We start from the raw sequence: 20,868 nt of genomic DNA, 5'->3' as shown, positions 1-20,868 counted from the left end.
ATAAATTGAAAGCCCCCTATATCAACATCTGAATTGTCCATGAAGTGATCCAGATGAGTTTCAGAAATCATAAGTATGTCTATTTTGTTTTGTTCCAAAAATAACGACAGGTCTTGAATTTTGTTCCTTAGACTACATATATTAATATGCGCTAGTATTAAACCTTTAGGTAGTTTATTTATACTGGTCATCTTCTTTGGAAAGTAGATACATCCTATACTATAATCTAGTTAAATATCTTGTACACTAAGTTATTATATCTTCATCAAATAGGCTACAAACATACAAGTGCTGCACACGGACACACATACATGTACCCAAACATATATGAAATTGAGCTTTAGTGCTAATTAGGATAATAACTGACTTTGTCCCTCCCTTGGGGTGATGATCAATTTATCATACCTCAAACTCGCTCTATCCCCCCTCTCTCGCGCAGCTTTCATCTTCGGCCACAACTCTTTTCTCCTTAGTTGCACAGCTTCCGAGAAATCTTCGTTAATGTAGATCTTAGTGCCCTTTAATTTCTTGGCAGCAGAAAGAATCAGCTCTCTATCTTTAATGCAAAGAAGTTTAACAATAATTTTCCTTGGCCTTCCCCTCTCCTGAAACTGACCGAGTCTCTGGGCACGCTCAATGTCCATGTCCGTTCCATCCAAGCCCAAGTTTTTTGCAAACATTTCACGCACCTTTTTCTCAGACTCACACCAATTCTCTCCTTTCTCGTCAGCAATCCCATCGATTAAAATATTTGCTCTCCTGCTCTGGTTTTCCATGTATTCAAGCTTGTTGAACATGGTATCCAATTCCTGCTTGGAAGTAGTGATTTTTGTCTCAAATGCCTTTATCCTTGACTTAATCTCAGTGCATCCCATCTTCTCCTCTTGAAACTTTGATTGGGTAAATTCCAAGCTGGTCTTCAGCTCCTGTACATCTCTGATAACACCATCCAATCTTTTGTTCGTTCCATCCATGATCAGCTGAATGAAACATTTGAAGTTATCTTGCTGCTGCAATAACATATCTTTGTAGATCCCTCTCTGCTGCTCCATTAACTGGGAGAGTACACTCATCGTGACAACAGCATTCTCCTCACAGGGAGATGTTTTAGCATTTTTAGGTGGCATGATGTGTCTTACCAGGATGTACCAGGAGTAGATGAAAGTTCCAAATGCTGATCGTGACAGATCTGCTCGTCCAGGACTTAGTAGGCCCAAAAAGCATTCAACTTAGGCAACACCCCAAGCTCAGCCCAAGCTCAGCAGATTGTGGAAATATTATCCCCAATATTGAGCCACAATTTAAATGAAATGCAACTTGCGTCGAACTACCACTAACTTTAAGAATACCACACAGGATTCAGTAGATTTTTGTTAGATTCTAAGAGGCAAGGTTCTCAGGGAACACTGCTGGCAGGTTGACCACCTGTTCCTCTTTGCGCTGTATAGCACAGCATTTTCAATATGTACGTGCGGAACAGGGGTGAAAATGCTGTGCGACACAACGTAAAGTGGTCACCCTAGTGTCAAGGGGCAGGATGAGTCTGTGAGAATTTGGAGCGCGCGCACTGTGGAGCAATTCAATCGAATTCAATCATATATTGACATACCAAGGTGAAATTGTTTATGGTATTTCAGAGTGATGTCGTCTTGAACACTATTAGGTTTGAAAAATAGTCAAAATTATATTTGATTTATTAACACAAAGATATTGAGGCAATTTGGACATTTACATAAATACACTTCTTTCAGCCATTTTGTATTGCATTTCTTATTCCATGTCACCCTATGTAAAGACATGTATTCTACACATCTGTAACTAATTTCAAGTCGATTGGGTCTATGGTTTATGATTAAAAGGGTTTTGAAGGTTGTACCAAATTTGGACTGTACAGCAAAATCTATCATGGCGGACCTTATGGGTCCTGGGGCTTTTTTGTTCCCCATGAGAAATAAAGCATGTATACCAATTTTCAGGCATTTTGGAGTAATGGGGCGCTGGGGAAATCACGTAGATGTTGGGCGTGTTTTATAGCGCCACCTATGGGCGTACATGGGCCACTAGCCGTCTGGGATTAATGAGTGACCTGTTGAATCATTGGGCCAAATTGGAAAAAATCGGGTCCAGGACTTTTTGAGCTATTGGGCCATTTAGCGGAGAAATATAATAATAGGAATACTAACAAAAACAAAAGTTTTCCTCCTACCGGAGGAGCCCTAATACATATAAGTTGCCAGAAATAAAATATAAGTTGCTAAATTACAATATGAAAATACAAATACTACAAAAGATACAAATGTACAAGGTAGAATTGTGTAGATGTAATGTACTTGCATATAAATGTGAAAAATGTTCTTCAGATACAGAAGTGGCAAACTTTGCAAAACACATTTATGTCACTGCCAATATTTTTGGCCATGACTACTGCCGACGTATACCCAGTGACAATAGTGTCTCAGCATGACACTCCAAAAGTTCCTTTACTTTTTTCTTTTTTTCAATCTTTGATTGCTAACACCATTAACAACGCTGGAAACACTTTTCTGAGGTGATCAAATTCTTCCCATATTCCTCCCCAAAAACAAATGATGGACATTTGATTGCCCACTACAGATGGTTACCAATGCCAGTGTACTGAATAATAATATATTAATGAGAAAAGATTCCCTTTCCCACACATAGTCAGCGGCAGTTTAAATTTGATATCTTAACAGTCATGGTTGTCATTAATGAATTGAAGTAGGGGTGGGCGGTATGAATGGTATAGAAATATACCGGTATGAATTTGGCCTATGGTATGGATTTTCACAACATAAAATTACCTACGGAGCTTTAACGCAAATATCACAATCAATCTAAACAAACATAGCAAGCAATCTTACGCAATTGTTTTCAGGCTTACCCTTTGGTTTTATGAAACAACGTTCAACATGTAGCCTACAAAGACTTGAACGTATAAAAAAATGCATGGATAATGTAGCATGGATTGTGTAGCCATGTAAGCAAAGATGCCAGGTGAGTTTATTGCATTATTGACATAGTAAAATAATTATTGTAGGCCAACAGAATTGAGTATTCAGCAGTGTAATAGTTTGTTATCTAGCCCAATTCAAATATTGAGCTAAGTTTTCTTGTGATCCCATAAGCATACTGTTGAAAGTTAGGCTACATATTATCTATTTTTCCATGGAAAAGCACTGCAAAAGTTGGAAAATTTAACTTATGTGACTGACACCTGCTGTACTCTATCCAATTCAGAGTTCGGTAAACTAGCTGACAAGAAATGTTAAGAAAAATAATATTGTGATATATACTGTTACCATTCAAATTTCAAAATTAACATATAATACATTTTAGATTTGCACAGTAATGCACAAGTCCTGTATGCGGTAGAATTTGGAAGTATCGGGAATGTGTTGTATTTTAATACTAAAACTGACATCTATTAAACCTACTCACAAATGCCCCATGGCAGTTCCAGTGGCAATAACCAAGTCGCTTGGAAAAGAGAAAAAAAAAAAAAAAACGGTATGGTAGAGTGTGCTATTGTAATAAACCTTGCTTCCGCTATGGAGGGTAGATAGTCATTCCAGGCTAGTGCGAGTACACAGCTGAACAGAGGATAGGGAACACTCAGGGTACAACAAGGTTACTTTATTGCAATTCATAAAACAAGGTACAGCATGGGGCCAGGCACACAGATATTCCAGCACACAAATTAGAGCACCCGCACATAGAAACCCCCACCGGGCCAACCAAGGTGTCAGTTGCTTGGACAGACCCTCTTATATAAACACCCCTACGGGGCACGGCACACGTGTCACACCCCCACGCTCAGATCCCCTTAGGGCACAGCACGCAATGGCCTCACGGTGCTATCACGCCCACACTTCACCGCAACGTCACACGTGTCTCGGGACCGCTGGCAGGGTATCTCTGTCGTACGGGTGCGCAGTTGCCTCCCGCGGTACTGTAGTTCTCTGCTCTACACTTTAAAATCGTGGCTTACCTAAAACTACCCGTGTGTGGTAGCTTACACAGAACGGACAATAGGTAGATATTAAAAACACTATACTTAACTCTCCAGGGGGTTGAGACCCTCCCCTGGGGTCTGTGCTTTGTGAGGCCGCTCCAAGAACAGCAGGAGAGCCTCCTCCACAGGCTGGGAGCAGACAAGGGTACGCCTATTGCCCCGCTATCTATGTCACCCTAACCTGCCAGGAACCTCGCCCTGTCCCCCCTTGCTGTCTTCGCACCGGCAGCCCTAAATGGCCTGCGAACGCAGCCACCCCCATGTTGCGTACAGTTTGCTACACTTCAGTGATGTCTACCACAACGGCCCCTGGACCAACAACCTCCCCTATTGATCCTCTCCCTTTTAAACACCTCCCGACACTCCCTTTCGCAGGTGCAGCCACTTTCTTGATTGTCAGCACAGCGCTTGACCGCTGTAATGTTACATTACAGTACGCAGCAATGACCTGTCAGGCATTCAAAAACTGTAGTCCACAAACAACAATTTATTTAATTGTGGGCTGTCCAGCCAGCTCTGCTGTTTGGGAATGGAGACTGTCGCATGTCTAACCAGTTTAGTTTGTTCCTAGGTTGTAGAATTTAACTCAAATGATTAAACTGAATTTGATATTGATTTGCATTTCCTATGTTTTACTTTTGTCTTAATTTTTGCATCTCTTTTGTTATACTAGTGTTCTACAGGAGTCATTGCAGCTGGACCCCCTGGGCCTGCTGGAAGTTCAGAAAGGAAAGCATGAAAGTTCACTGACTCGCAGTAATAGTGTGGGTGGTTTCCTGCAGAGCCTAGACTCAGCTCAGAGACCTGGACACAGCGTTTCCACCAGAAGTCTACCCAGTAGACTGCATGAGGTCTGTGTAAGTGTCTTACATTATTTCATGATATTCCTGTCACATGTAATGCCTCCCCTACCCATTCCATCCTCAGTTGCCTTGTGATTAGTCCGTAATTGGGGTGTGCTTGCCTTCGGCCTTAGCCGAGTCTGCGGTCCCTACTTTCTTTGAGGCCCCTTCTCTGGAGTCGCTGGTGGGGTTGCGCAAGGCGGACTTGTGCGTGCTTGCAGACCACTACCAGATAGCAGTTAGGGAGCAGGCCCGTAAGACGGAATTGGTCGAGGTTGTGCAGGCTGCTTTGTTAGAACAGGGAGTCCTCACTGTAGAGGAGGAAGAGGAGGTAGATGGGCTTGAGGAGGAGAAGGTGATACCACCTCACCTCTCGCCCATGCCATTAAGGGACAGCTTAAGTGAGGATAGAGTTCCTCTTACGAGGTTCAAAAAATGTCAAACACATTGCGGGTTAGGCTAGACTGCAATTGGTCGAGTAGCTCAATATATCAACATTATTTAGTCAGCTGACAAGATTGTGTTGTTGTCCTGAGTCAAAAGTATAAACAAACACAGGGGCATCATAAACATTCAATGGTCTAATTGGATCCAGTTATACTGGTAAACATATAATGTTCTTCATTTACTGGAAATTTTAAGCTATATATGGTGGCCCTGAAGTGCAAATCACAACAGCAAATAGAAAAACGCAACAGCTAATCATAAAACACAATGGCAAATAGGAAAACAAATCATAAAACACAATGGCAAACAGGAAAACACAACAGCAAATATGAAAACACAACAGCAAATATGAAAACACTTCAACAAATCATAAAACACAACGACAATAACTTCTTAAGGAAAAGGTAGGGCCTATCTAGCAGAGGACGGACCCTCCTGATTGGACAGACGGACTGTCTGGACGGACTGGCCACTATATTACGTACACCTCGCTAGTACCGGGTTGGACCCTCTTTTGCCTTCAGAACTGCCTTAATTCTTTGAGGCATACTTTCAACAAGGTGTTGGAAACATTCTTCAGAGATTCTGGTCCATATTGACATGATAGCATCACGCATATTCAGATGAATGTCACAGCTGAAATTGAGACTCATCAGACCAGGCAACGCTTTTCCAATCTTCTATTGTCCAATTTTGGTGAGCCTGTGCGAATTGTAGCCTCAGTTTCTTGTTCTGGGCTGATAGGAGTGGCACCCGGTGTGATCTTTTTCTGCTGTAGCCCATCGGCTTCAAGGTTCGATGTGTTGTGTGTTCAGAGATGGTATTCTACATACCTTGGTTGTAACAAGTGGTTATTTGAGTTGCTGTTGCCTTTCTATCATCTCGAACCAGTCTGCCCATTCTTCTCTGACATCAACAAGGCATTTCTTCCACACAACTGCCACTCACTGGATATTTTCTCTGTAACCCCCAAGAGATGGTTGTGCGTGAAAATCCAAGTAGATCAGCAGTTACTGAAATACTCAGACCAGCTTGTTTGGCACCATGCCATGTTTAAAGTCCTTTAAATCCCCTTTCTTCCCCATTTTGAACTTCAGCAAGTTGTCTTGACCACGTCTACATGCCTAATTGTATTGAGTTGCTGACATGTGAATGGCTGATTAGCTATTCGCGTTAACAAGCAGTTGAAAAGGTTTACCTAATAAGGTAGCCGGTGAGTGTATATATATGTATAAATTATACATATTAAGTATATTTATACACTACATGTTAAACTTGTCTGAATAACAGAAGACTCGCATACGGGAGTCGCAACATCTGCTGATAGAAAATAGAGTGGCAGCCTTGGAATGCAGGAAAAAATGTCCGAACGTGCACCTGGCAGCTATTTGACAGTAACCAGGAGTGAAAAGGCCCTAAATTTGCTTTTCCCGGTGATATTTTGAAAATGTAAAAATACTGGGTAGTAAAATACACTTTTCCTAGATATGTATCTAGGAAAAGTCAAGGAAGCAGGGTCCTGGAATTTGATTGAATGCGTAGATAACATTTTATTTTCTCTCACTGGGTCAAAATGATCCCCCCTCGTCACTTCTATTGTTAAACTCTTGTTCACTGACTCAGTCTCCACTGAACGCAGTGAACAGTACCAGGCCTTCCTTTTCATAAACATACCATTGCTGAAGTCAAGGAAAAATCGTAGTGTTCCCCCCTCGTGAATCAGGGATGAGGAACCTCTAGGTCCCTTCCAGATCGCTTGCCTGTCACTATAAAAGAGAAGTTTGAAGATTAAGGTACATGGCCTATTCTTGGAGTACTTGTCCTTTGCGTACAGAGAATGTCGGCATTCAATTTCGATCGTCTTCCCTTGCAAGGCCGGTATCCACTTTGGAATTTGATACTGCAATAACTGGATTGCATCCCCTCCTTCAGGCTCTTCCTGTAAGCCCACCAGTCTTAGGTCGCTTCTCATAAAGAAGTTGCTTATCCTGAAGCTCATTCAGGTGAGACTTGCTAGCAACCTACCTTTTTTATTTCAGTCACCAAGATTCGCATATCATCAAGCCTGCCATGAGATGGGTTGACGTATTTTTCAGTGAATCAAGTCAATTGCTGATTACTGACAGTTCCTCATGCCTAACGGTGCGTTCACACTGCAGCATTTTTTAACGCTGGCCTTCCCACAGTGCACCACGCTCAGGGGCGTGTTAGATAATTTAATACAGAGTTGTAGTTCTCTAAGGTCACTGTTGTAGTTTGTGTAAAACGGTGTCATGGACAAGTGTGCAGACTTGGGTTCATGTACTTACAATATCGATCATTATTGATATAAATATAGGTGCTCCTGTCTCGATCAAAATACAGCTTTTACACAGCATGATGCAAGGAATCAGATACGCTGAGTGACTACATGTTGCATGTTGCAACTAGGCTATACAGTACTGTACAGCACTTCAAACATTTTTCCAGTAACATTCGCTAGGTTATGGCCACTACACATTTACTGTATGGCTAGGGAGTGACTGCCAACCAGCATTTCAATGTTGAATGTCAATCGTGTGCCAGGTAAACTAGACTACTGTAGCTATACTAGTACAGTATGCAGCTAGCACAGAAGAAAGTTAGAGCTAGGTTACATAGCTAGCTAAAGTGACAAGACTGAATTTAACACACCAGGGACACCGAGAACCTCGGCAACCCTGCGCCAGGTATATACTTTTTGTTAACGTCTCTTTAATCGTACAGAGGCGTATAAAACAAGACTGGGTGTGTAGACACATAGGTTATACGATAAGTTTCTCCTACATTTTGAAACCTAGAAAATGTTTACCATGACCAACGGTTGCTAGGTTACAAGAAACAAGAAACCAATCCGATTGGCCAACGCTAGCGTTTTCACGCTCCTCATTTACATAAAGTTGAGAAAATCCAACTTTCAACGCTCCGCTCGCCTTCCCACAATGCCCTACGCAAGCGTCAACGCCTGGTTTCATTGAAAATTTATTGGAAGCCGATGCCCCGCTCCGCCCGCTCCGTTGCAGTTTGAACGCACAGTAATTGTGGCCATGCTCAACGTTATGGCACAGTTGTTTATCGAGCATCTTGGCTTCGTGCAGATGATCGTTGTCTTTAGGCCTTTTCTTTAAGGGAGAGAATGCCAATGTTTGTTTGGATGCCATCTGTGGTGTCATTTGAAGTTAACTGCTGAAAATTCAACACAAAACCTTAAAATTAAAAAAAATTGGACACCAGAAGCAGAGCACCAAAATTTAAGTTGCCATCATATTCGCCATCCGCCGTCACAATACCTAATCTTTGGTCATACGGTTCAAAAGTTACCTATTTAAAAACACATCAACCTTCCCCCATTGGTGACGCTACAGTGCTCAAGGAACTGGCATGAAACTTGGTAAGAAAAGCCCATGGACTGTCCCCAACCTCTGTACCAAATTTCACCATGTGGTTCTCGGGCAAGCTAATACACCAATTTTTACCCTACGTCACACGACTGTCAAGCAGGCTCAACTGCGCATGTCGGTTGCAAAAGACAAACTTCTCCCAGGTATAATACACTTGAAGTGTCGATCAGGTCATCATATATCTCTGGCCACTGGATTGCAGGGCTTGACATTTACATTTCACTTGTCCATGCACAAAAGTCACTTGACCCTGATACCTTTAAATAGCCTGACCAAGTGATCGGGCAAAACTAGCCTGGCTGATAGAGGTCGCTTTCTCAGGCAGGTAAATTACGAATGAAACAGGCTCGGTTAAAGAAATCCGAGATGCTGGCTATCTTCAGCAGGCTCGTATCTACAAAAGGCAGTCCTCAATGACGTTTTTGGTGTAGTGAAATACAACATTGTGCCAGTGAACGACCTGAGTCTGACTCTGAGGCTGACGTCAAAACAGTATAACGCCGTGAGATGCAGCCTCACTCAGATTTCCAGTTTTACACAAATCACTAAAATAATCAAACCAGCTGGCTAAAAACAGAATTCCCATATCTCTTGAATGATGCCCTGCTTGACTTTTTTGGTGTAAAACTTTTGATGTAGAATTGACCGAACTGTAAAATTATGAACTTTGTGACATGACGCGACCAAGACAAGAGCCTGTCTGCCACCTAAGACAATGCGGTCTACCGGGCGACATTCTCACTCAAATTTCAAGACTTTCGTGACCCAAATCAAAATTTTGATGTGACAGATCAATTGGGAATCGCTTTCTCTCTTAAAGGCTGTCCTTCTTGACCTTTTTGGTCTTTTTAAATCTAACTATTTGTATTATCCGTGTAGTCCTTTTGCCATTAAAAATGCTATAATTTCCCGGTTTTCTGCAACCACTTCCTGTTTTACGGCTAACTGTCAATTTCGATTACCTGTACAGGACAAACTATTTTTAAAATCAAAACTCCATCTTGGACCTTTCATGAGGCTTGGTCTGAAGATAATCTGTGTCAAATTTGGGGAACATTGGACAAAATTAGATTTTACACCTTTCAGTAAAATCCAACATGGTGGAATTATTGAACTATTGACCAGTGGTCACATAACACAAATGTTTAGCGACAACCGAACCGTATTTCTAGGGGCTGCCAAAGACTCGAGAAGATGATGATGTGTAATAATAATGGTAATATGAAAAGGTAGGGACACAACAGGTTGTGTACGCAGCTTCGCTGCTTGGCCCACACCCCTCCAACAGGAGGCTGCGGTCCATCGGGACCAAAACCTCACAAACAGTTTCTTTCCATCTGCAGCTGGCCACATAGAATAATTATAATAATAGACAACTGTAGAATAATGATGGGGAGAGCGCTTTTAGATGGGAAGTTTAATTTCAAAAAGTTGCTATACCGCTCGGTTGACAAAACAGATGTGTGTACTGATTGTCATGCTGAGTATAGTTATCACCGGAATACTTCCAGCCTAAACTATCACATGCAAGCAAAGCACACAGCTAGCAGCGTTAGCAGCGTTAAGGCCAAAATATGCGTCTGCGTCTCCGTTTACGGATGGCGGGCGCACGGATACGCACGGATAGACTGCGTTCATGGTTCTCCCTAAGTTGTCGGTGCTGAAAACAATTCACCGCCAGAAGAGTAGGTGGCGCAACGATTTTTGTAAGACGTCGTCGAGTGTTTATGTACATAGGTTACCAAGAAGTTGGAGGAAATTTACAAATTAGCCGTTTAATCAATATAATATGCACATTTTCAGCAACTACACTGCCCATTTCTCGTCACATTTTAATTTGGATGCTGATTTACATGTACTGTTTAGCTGAAATATGAATTGTAAAAACGTACAGCAATAGCGGTCAAAGGATTCTGTTCGTCCTGTTTATCACTGCAACCCCGCCCCTGCCCCTGACGCAAGCAGTTCTTAATACTGACCAATCACAGCCAAGGGGGTCTCCATAGCTCTCCGAAATTATGACGGATAGTTAGAAAAATCAGGAGGTGTACGTCAAGCTTTCCGAGGGCTGACGGGGCGTTGTACGGAGACGAGGGCGTTCCCATGTCTTTGTTTTTCGAAAAACGCAGAAGCATATATCAGCCTTTAGCAGCCTTTAGCAGCGTTACGGTGCGTTCACACTGCAGTGGAGAGGGCGGAGCGGGGCGTCGGCTTCCAATTCATTTTCAATTACACCAGGCATTGACGCTCGCGCAGGGTATTGTGGGAAGGCGAGCGGGGCGTCGATGCTCGCGTAGGGTATTGTGGGAAGGCGAGCAGGGCGTCGAAAGTTGGATTTTCTCAACTTTATGTATTTGAGGAGTGTGAAAATGCTAGCGTTGGCCAATCTGGTTGGTTTCTTGTTTCTTGTAATGTAGCAACTGTTTGTCATGGTAAACATTTCTGGGTTGGACAATGTCAAGATGGAAGAGCAACTCATCATATGTGTGTCTAAACACTTAGTCTTGTTTTATACGCCTCTGTAAGATTAAAGAGACTAGTCTAGTTTACCCGGCACACGATTGACATTCAACGTTGAAATGCTGGTTGGCAGTCACTCGCTAGCCATACAGTAAATTTGTAGTGGCCATAGCCTAGCGAATGTTACTTGAAAAAAAATTGAAGTGCTGTACAGTACTGTAGCCTATAGCCTAGTTGACAAGATCATGCAACATCTAGTCAGCGTATCTGATTCCTTGCATCATGCATTTATATCAATAATGATCGATATTGTAAGTACATGAACCTAAGTCTGCACACTTGTCCATGACACCGTTTTACACAAACTACAACAGTGACCTTAGAGAACTACAACTCTGTATTAACTTTTCTAACATGCCCCCGAGCGTGGATCACTGTGGGAAGGCAAGCGGTGCAGAGCGTTAAAAAACCCTGCATCGTGAATGCACCGTTACGTTGCGTGTCAACTGCAGCGACGCGATGCGAGCGACAACATGTTTTCCATACATTTTCTATGGAGCCAGGCGAATTGCTTGTGTGGTGCATTGTGGGTAGCGACGCGACAGAGTTAAGATTTTCTCAACTTTATGCAAATGAGCTTTTTCGCTAGCGATGGCCAATCAGAGTGTTTCTCGTAACATAGCAACCATGGTAAACATTTCTAGGTTTCAAGGTGGAGGAGAAACTAATCGTTTTTTACACATGTCAATGTGTATGTCTATTAAACAGTTTTGTATTTTGTATACAAGTTGTATTTTGATCGATGTTGCAACTACGTAAACCCAAGTCTGCACACTTGGCCATGACAACTACAACAGTGATTTTAGAGAACCACATTCTACATTCATCTGTTTGAAACACCCCTGAGCGTGATGAACTGTGGGAAGGCGAGCGATGGCAAGCGATGCGCGTCGCTGCCGTGGACACGCACCGTTAGCAGCTTTAGCAGCATTAGTAGCGATAGCAGCGTTAGCAGAGTGTTAGCAGAGCAGCAGCAGCGTTCTCTCCCGTAATATATGGCAGACAAACAACACTCACAAAAGGAGCAAGCAGCTGACTGGGTTCAACAAAATAAAACTGTATTTTTCAATATTAAGATCACTCTTTGGTTGCTTAAGTATCTGAAGTATGTTTGAGTGAGATTTGAATATAATGGAGCAGGATATCGTAGTAGGCTATGAGACAACATGTCTTAAATGCTGCTGGAACATAATTTAGCAGGCTCGTCATTTGTTATCTTTTCTATCATAAAATGGTACATTGGGAGTAATTTAGATGTATTTATTTATTTATGTTTTTCAGGAAGAGCCCATTTACTGCTTGCAGCTATATATTTGATGTTGCTTTTAGTGTTTCGAGCCATATCAAATTATTCACAGTAAACTTACAGCACATTTAACCAACTTAGCCTAAGTCAAAATCAAGGAACCTATAAAATGCAGCCATAGACACTTTCAAGCAAGATAGTAGTGCTGGAATAGTCCACAGCTGTGTGATTTGAGTGGGTTCTAATACTGATCAAATCAGTAATAATTACCATCTTGGTTTGATCTTCTTGCCAAGCAGCCCACTCTTCACTTGCATGTTGGTCCCTGTACCCTTGCAGTTTGGTTAATTAACAAAACTGTTTTGATTGACACAATTGAAATGTATATGCATGCCTAAAATGTATTTGTTTCTTTTTTTATCTTCACAACATCCTGTGTAGGTTCCATATGTTTTCATATTTATTTAAATATTATTCTATTTTTTTTTTACTACAATTAAATCTTCTCAATGTGTGTTTCAGGATGTCCTAGGACATAAGACGTCCAATCCCAAACCTGTGTCTGTGCCTTATCTCAGTCCCCTGGTTCTACGCAAGGAGCTTGAAACCCTACTTGAGAATGAGGGAGATCAGGTATCTTACACATTCACACACATTTAATCAAGTGTATGCATTGGTTCACAATCTTAAGCATTTCATTTAGAAAGGAAGACTAAAACTAATTGTATACAGCCCAAATCTCCACGAGTGCATATATTGCCCAAAGCCTGCATTTTCAATCTCACACACGAAGAAATTAGCAAACTCATTGCAGTGTAATGAGTAACTCTATTGCTTCTGCCCGATCATCTGATTCTGAAGCTACCAAAGTGACTTGCAAATATTTCCAATCATCCCCACAATGCATGGTATTTTTCTGAAATGTAAGGAGCTTGAAACCCTACTTGAGACTGAGGGAGACCAGGTGCCTCATGTATAAACGTTGCGTACGCACGAAACTCTTGCGTACGCTGGTTTTCACTTGGGGTGCAAAAACCCCCCCCCAAAAAGAACCGTTCAACACACTACCCACGGTTCGGTTTTCACATGCAAGCCGTTGTTTATCAGATCTACGAGAAAACCTTTTTTTTTTTTTTTTTTAACACAACCAAACGCCCACAGCGCAGTGTTGCCAACTTAGCGACTTTCTCGCTATATCTGGTGATTTTTCCAAACCCTCCTGGCAACTTTAATGTTGTTGTAGACTTGCTGGTGTTTTAGAGACTCTGACATGAAAGCACGGATCGTAGTACTGTCCTCAACGAGCAGCGGGTGCTGCCGTGAGCTTCTCTGCCGTCCCAAAGCACTCACAGGCATTCAGTCTTACTTTAGCCTCGCGCAGCACCACTACTTTCCTTACTGAGGAGGTGGCAACACTGCTGGAGAGAGGCAAATCATACGAAGCCAGGCACGTGTAAACTATGCTAACCAGGGCTATTCCAGAACCTTTTTTACTGGATATGGCACCATTATCACTATGGAAAATGATTTGCCTAAATGAGAAAGAAAAAATACTGTTTGTGTAGTGTTCAATGTTGTTATATGTCTTGTTGGTCTTCATTCCCCATTGAAGTTTCACAAAAATCTTGTTTTTGCATTTTCGATGGTGTGCTGGTTGAGTAGGCTTGCTGTTAGCCTTGTTTCCCTCAGGGGAAAAATATCAAAAAGACCACAAAATTTGCTTAACTTTTTCAAATAAGTCCCACAAGTAGCCTGTGTTGTTTACATGGTCACATGATGGACTGTTTGTCTCATCCAGGGCGTTTTTTGGTTAATTTAATCCGATGGATAATTGCTGCTTGTAAAAATGGTTGTTGGAGTTAGGGATGGGCATTTGATTAAATTGTCTTAATCGATCGTCGGGAGGATTAACGATCGATTTTCGATTGATCATTAAAATTGTTATATTAAAATTCACTATTTATAGGCTATATTAAAATGCAGTGAAAATAGAAAAAACATTGTGTTTCCGCATTGAGATCTGTAGCTATTACAAGAAGAACAACTATTTCTGTAACTCCTAGAAGCGGAGCCGACCGCTAGAAGCCGCTCAAACACAACTGACCCTCGTTTTTTTTTCTGGCTAATTAACTAAAGCTTCATAAAAACCTTCGCCCTCAACAATACTTAAGGGTAGCATATCCATCTCAATGGACTTGCAGATCTGTTGGGTAATTTTCTCTGCTCGTTGTGCATCGCAGCTCCTCCGTGCTAACACCGAGAGCAAGATGCACCGCCACTAACCAGGGTCGGATGTACGTTCTTCGAGTAGTACATCATTTGAGTCATGAAGGAGTTGTATTTCTACTCAGCTTTGCAGTGTTGGCAGTGAACAAAGTCATTTTTAAGTCAAAATGGTCTCACGCTACACTTTGCCGTGACCTCTTCATGTTTACTTTTGAAATACATGGAAACTCCCGGTAACTGAGTAGGCCTGTAGCGTTTTTTTTTTTACATTGGCTTTGTTTAATAAAATGTTTAATTGCTGCCACATAGCGAAATCCATTGCATTCCTTCAAGACTCACACTACGCAACAGAACACGCATTAGTTTTATCGATGAACAAATAATGTCATCGACGAAATTCTTAATGATCGATAATCGATCGTCGATTAATTATGCCCCTCCCTTGTTGCAGTGTTTATTTTTAAAGTTTCACACCCATGCAGTGCATGTTCTGAAATTTAAATATACATTACCCTGATGTACAAGCATTTTTTTTTTTTTTTTTCAGAGAAGCTATGTAGGCAGTGTATTTTTTTTTGTGTTCGTTTTTTTCGGTTTCCTCCAACAGGCTATGTCTATGGCTTCACCCATCATCCCTTATTGTTTACAACGTTAACAGGGCTACTTGTTTGGCGTTGCCTTTTCAACTTGAGATATACATGGTGTGGCGTGAGAGCGTGTGAAATGGTTGAAATGCGTGTGTCTCACGGCCAATGCGTGAGTGATGAGTTGGCAGCCCTGTGTTTGTCAAAAGTTTGCAGCATACTTGTAAATGTAGTTTTTTTTGTTTATTTCATCGCGTTGGCTATATAGCGAGTTACGCTATAGTGTGCCCCATTTTGCGCTGTCACGTTTATATTTGCACTGTCGGCAAAAGGCATCTGAAAGTAAGTAAGACTTTATTTATATGGCACATTTCATACAGGAATTGCAGCTCAAGGTGCTTGACATAAAATCAACGAAAAAAATTATACAAGTGATAAAAGTAATAGATCTAAAACATATAACAAACCAGACTAGCCGCACTCTATCTGCGGTCTCTCGAATCCGTCTTGGATCCGAGCTGCCTTGTGCAGTTTCCAAACATATAACAACCCAGACATGCCGCACTCTATCTGCGATCTCTCGAATCTGTCTTGGATCCGAGCTGCCTCGTGCAGTTTCCAAACATATAACAACCCAGACAAGCCGCACTCTGTCTGCGGTCTCTCAAATCCGTCTTGGATCCGAGCTGCCACTTGCAGTTTCCTCACATAAAACAACCCAGACAAGCCGCACTCTATCTGCGGTCTCTCGAATCCGTCTTAGATCCGAGCTGCCATTTGCAGTTTCTGTAACAGAACTGTATGGAAGACCCCTTTCCAGCTCCAGCTGCAGTTGTTGTTCACAGGTAAAAAAACTGGGTGGGATAGTTTTGTATTGCTAGATGAGATGTTAGGTAAGTTGACTCTTTTCGTTTCCACTGTTTTTAAACAAAGTCGACATACCGGCTCGTTCACGTTAATTGTCTCACATCTCATTCGGCTTAAAGACAAAATGTTCCCACACCGGAGCTGAAGATTGTGGCTTTGAAACCAAGTCCATTTTTACTTGTTCTTCCTAACTAGCTGTAGGTGTCACAAAACAGAACACTTTATAACACAGTGAGGTCACACCTTCTCTTTACCTGTCGGTGTCCACTCTGTGTGTGGAGACGCTAGTTCTGCCTACCCTTTTGACACAGACAGCAGACAAGATGAATGAGGCAGCGGGATCGACTAAAAGATTGGTGACATTCGTTTTTATGTAAAAATTAATATAATAATTATTTTATTATATAAAATGATCAGTTGCAATATATCACGGCCCCAAAAATTATTGCGCTCATTTCCATATACCGTGCGATAAGTCAATATATTGACTATCGCAACAGGCCTAGCCACATTAACCCTATAGCTGCCATGCTGTTACGATGCGACACCACTCATTTCTTAATTTCGAGATTTACATCGGACCATTTCTTCTTATTTTTCTGCCATGGTCCGGTTCTCCAAACCCACAGCATTTACGGCCCTATAATAATAATAATTGTATTTGTAATGCACTTTATATTTAGCTAAATCTCAAAGTGCTACAGGTAAAAAATAGTTCGCAAATAGTGACAGTTTTCCACTCCGCAGACTTTCTTTTGTTGCTAATACCTGATGACAGGCCACCAAACAAGACACATTTTCTCACCTCTACCTCTGTGGTAGAACCCCATTCTCACAGTCTGTGAAACTTTTCTTGTTTGCGTGTTTAGCCATTTTAATTCAGACAAAGAAATGACCTCAGGAGCGCATTTGTTGGCCATCTGCATATTCATTTATGGGAGGAGGCAAGGCGGGGTCAGTGGGTCGTTCACCTGCGGTCAATCTCACGTTGATTTATAAAGGAAAGTTGCACAGGACCTGGCGTATGACCGGTTTTATGCATGTGAATATTTCTGCGCTAGATACTTTTCAAGTTTTGGCCATACACCATCTTCTGGTTTAAAATCTGCACAATCTTTTATACAAGGCCCAGGTATCTTACACATTCACACAAATTTAATCACATGTATGCATTGATTCACAATCTAAGCATTTCATTTAGAAAATAAAACTACAAATTATTATATACAACCCAGATCTCCAAATGAATGCATATATTGCGGACTGCCTGCATTTTCAATCTTACATTGGAAGTAATTAGCAAACTCATTGCACTGTAAATATCTACATTGCTTCTGCCTTATCATCTGATTCTGTGGATCTGTTACCAAAGTGACTAAGTATTTCCAATGATCCCCCACAGTTTAAGGTATTTTTCTGAAATGGTAGTTAGCTAACTTAGTTAGCTGCCGGGCTAAATTACCTAGCATTACATTAGCAATGCTACAACCATGCTAATATTACCTGCTAGCCTTTTAATTAGTAGAAGCCTTTAGTATGAAGCCTTACTAAAGTGTTTGTTGCGATTCATATCAGACAATATTCAATTGGAATGTTCGCTGTGGCGCCCACTTTTGTACGCTCACATATGTGTGCTCTGTGAAAAGGAGCTGTCAACAATCTGTATACTTTTTTCTTGCATATTACAAAAATATAAAGTGTTGAACAAGACACTCAATATAATTTGCATTATATTAATCAAGTTGGCGGCCTATCTACAATTATAAGGACAGTTAATAGACAGTGAACATTATGTAATAAGGGAAGCAAACTCTACTCAGACACGGGCAGTTTGCAGCTGAGTGTGAAGTGGCTGGGATGAGGGTCATTACCACCAAGTCTGAAGTCAAATGGTTCTCTGCATGAAAATGGTGGACTTCTCCCTCCGGGTTGCTGCCCCAAGAAAATAAGTTTACGCTGAGCTGGAAAGCAGAGCTTTTGATTTACCAGTCGATCTACGTTCAAACCTTGCCTATGGTCATGAGCTTTGGGTAGTGGCCAAAAGAACAAGATCGCAGATACAAGCGGCCAAAATGAATTTCCTTCGTTGGCTCAGTCTTAGAGAGGGTGAGGATTTCGGACATCCGGAGGAAGTTTGGAGTAGAGCCGCTGCTACTTTGCATCTGACTAGGATGCCTCCTGGGCGCCTTATTTTGGAGGTATTCTGGGCACGTCCAACTGGGTGGTGACCCCGGGGAAGACCTATAACTCGCTGGAGGCATAATATATCTCATCTGGCCTGGAAATGCCTGGAAAGCATTGCTGGGGAGAGGGACGCCTGGAAAACCAGGCTTTGCCTGCTGCCACCATGACCTGATCGAATAAGCGGATGGTAATGGATGGATATCTAAACGCAGAAGTGTCTAGTAACGAAGTACAAATACTTTGTTACCTTACTTTAGAAATTTTGGGTATCTATACTTAAATGAAGTAATTATTCTTTCTACTTTTACTCCTTATTTTTTCACACAAATATCTGTACTTTCACTCCTTACATCAGGGGTCGGCAACAGGCGGCCAATTGTGGCCTGCCAGCGATTTAATTTGGCCCGTCAAAATATTTCCGATAATATTTTTTTTGTATAGTTTTTTTCCCCCTGTCGACTTTTATTTAGAAACCGGAAACTGGGTATGGTGTCATTGACTTTTCTGAAGTATTTTTTCGCTGTGTCATTGCTACCATAGACATATGATCGCTACACCTCTCGGCTGACAGATCGCCTGAGGAGAAAGCCACTGTTATGGCTAGTAATCATGGTCGGCGCTAGGGTGGGGCTAGCAGGTGCTTCAGCACCTCCAAGAAAGACCAAAGCACCCCCCAAAATATTGCTTAATAGTTTTCAAGCCCGGAGTGGCCATTGGGAGAATAGGGAGAATTCACAGTGGGCCGCTCTGCCCGCTTATAAATTGGGCCAGAAGATCGCCTGCTTTCTCTTAGTTTTTTCACACACCAAATAAAAGGATATGTCTTAAGTTTAAGTTACTCTGTGACTGATAAGTAAGCTAATATGCTACATTAGGTTTTAATCTGATTAAGCGCATGATCAGACCGTTTATTGAAAAGGCTGTTTTAAGTTGTCGCGCATGCTCGCTCTCTCAAACACAAGGTATGTGCACCAAGTTGTTGCTATGGAGACAACCCTAAACCATCATTTATTGTTGTGGAGGGAGTTAGCTATATTAAAAAAAAAAAATTTGAAAGGAAAAAGATCCCAGGAGGAACTGAAAAAGCCAGGTAAAAATTGAAAGATCTGTCACTTCATAAATCTAAGTTAAAGCGTGGGGATTTTTTTTTTTCAAAAGCCCTGAATCTTTCAGGTAAACACATTGTAATTTCCGGAAAATATAAGAATATTAGTCAAACGTAATGTTTATATTAGGCTAGCCTACATAAAGCTTAAAAAACGATTTTGCACTGAAATTAATGCAAACATTTTCGCTTGCACGCTATGCGCGCTCGCATTAATGTGAAGTTCTGATTTCACCTCACATCAAAACCTTGACTAGGTCTTAGTAATCCTATTCTCACTGGATGAGACAGTATTTATGTGCACCAACGATGACGACCCACCACGTTGGGATAGCAGTGACGAAAACTTAAAACAGCCTTTTCAATAAACGGTTTGATCATGCGCTTAATCAGATTAAAACCTAAGGTAGCCTATTAGCTTACTTATCAGTCACAGAGTAACTTAAAGCTCTTCTCCTGCCTGGCCCCCCAGTGATGGAATCAACTCCCCACCTCCATCAGAGACACAGACTGTCTCTCCACCTTCAAGAGAAGACTCAAGACGCACTTGTTTCGGGAGTACAATGGTACTTAGGAATGGTTTGCTCAACCCAATGCTAGTTTCCTCAAGGATCTGAATGACTTGCTTAGACTGTTGATCTTGTTGGTTAGTGGTAGCTGATTTAAACTGTTGTATTCTATTCTATTGTAGTTAATCCTATTTTTATTGCTTTCCTACAGGTACACTTGCACTTAGAGATTCATGTCGTTTAATTGTAACTTGCTTAACTACATGCTCTTATGGTTTCTTCCCTTTAGCACTTATTTTTTGGTTGTTCACAATATGTACTTCTTGTTTTGGCTACCCGCAATGCTATGGGGCTATCTTGTTGTTATTATCAGTGACTTATGCACTTTGTAAAGCTCTCTCTTGGAAGTCGCTTTGGATAAAACCGTCTGCTAAATGAATAAATGTAAATAAATGTTAATAGAGACAGTTTGTTAAAATAATACAATTATTCAAACAGACCACCAATGGGCTCACATGGTTTATTATCATTAGTTATTTGTAGTAGACCTACCCATTCTCCATGTAGGCCTAGTTGTTGCGAGTGCACGTATCTTAAGGGCACTTATTGCAGCGTCTAAATAGGCAGTAACCACCTAGTGGCGAGGAAAAATACTGGCCTGCGGCCCCAGTTACTTGCCGACCCCTGCCTTACATTTTTAAAATAGCCTTGTTACTTCAATTTCAATTCAGCTTGCTTTGATTCCGGGTTGTCAGCGTTCAAAAAAAAGCACACAAAAAAACGATCTAGTTAAATCGCGCCATCGTATGAGGGAATTTGATAGTGGTTGGATGAGGAGTATACCATTCCGATATCCTATTGGTTTGTACATGATCCATTGCACCTG

At 41.5% G+C, this 20,868-nt stretch overlaps 1 protein-coding gene across 7 annotated transcripts in view; it reads left to right on the top strand.

The window, feature by feature from the left end:
* The window catches only part of dennd4c (DENN/MADD domain containing 4C), a 193,019-nt gene that overhangs the window by 152,834 nt on the left and 19,317 nt on the right, over window positions 1-20,868 (top strand). For 4 of the 7 annotated variants that reach the window (XM_084691295.1, XM_084691293.1, XM_084691291.1 and 1 more), the window contains 2 exons: window positions 4,707-4,890; window positions 13,030-13,140. In XM_084691295.1, the coding sequence (XP_084547421.1) occupies window positions 4,707-4,890; window positions 13,030-13,140 (295 nt within the window). Of the gene's footprint in view, window positions 1-4,706; window positions 4,891-13,029; window positions 13,141-19,945; window positions 20,475-20,868 lie in introns of those variants that run through there. The other 3 variants (XM_084691294.1, XM_084691292.1, XR_014746727.1) reach the window with 3 other exon arrangements.

This window comes from Hypomesus nipponensis, chromosome 25 (genome assembly GCF_054491055.1).
Source record: "Hypomesus nipponensis isolate SF chromosome 25, ASM5449105v1, whole genome shotgun sequence".
Lineage (NCBI taxonomy): Eukaryota > Metazoa > Chordata > Actinopteri > Osmeriformes > Osmeridae > Hypomesus > Hypomesus nipponensis.
This window is presented reverse-complemented; position numbering and strand designations above follow the sequence as displayed.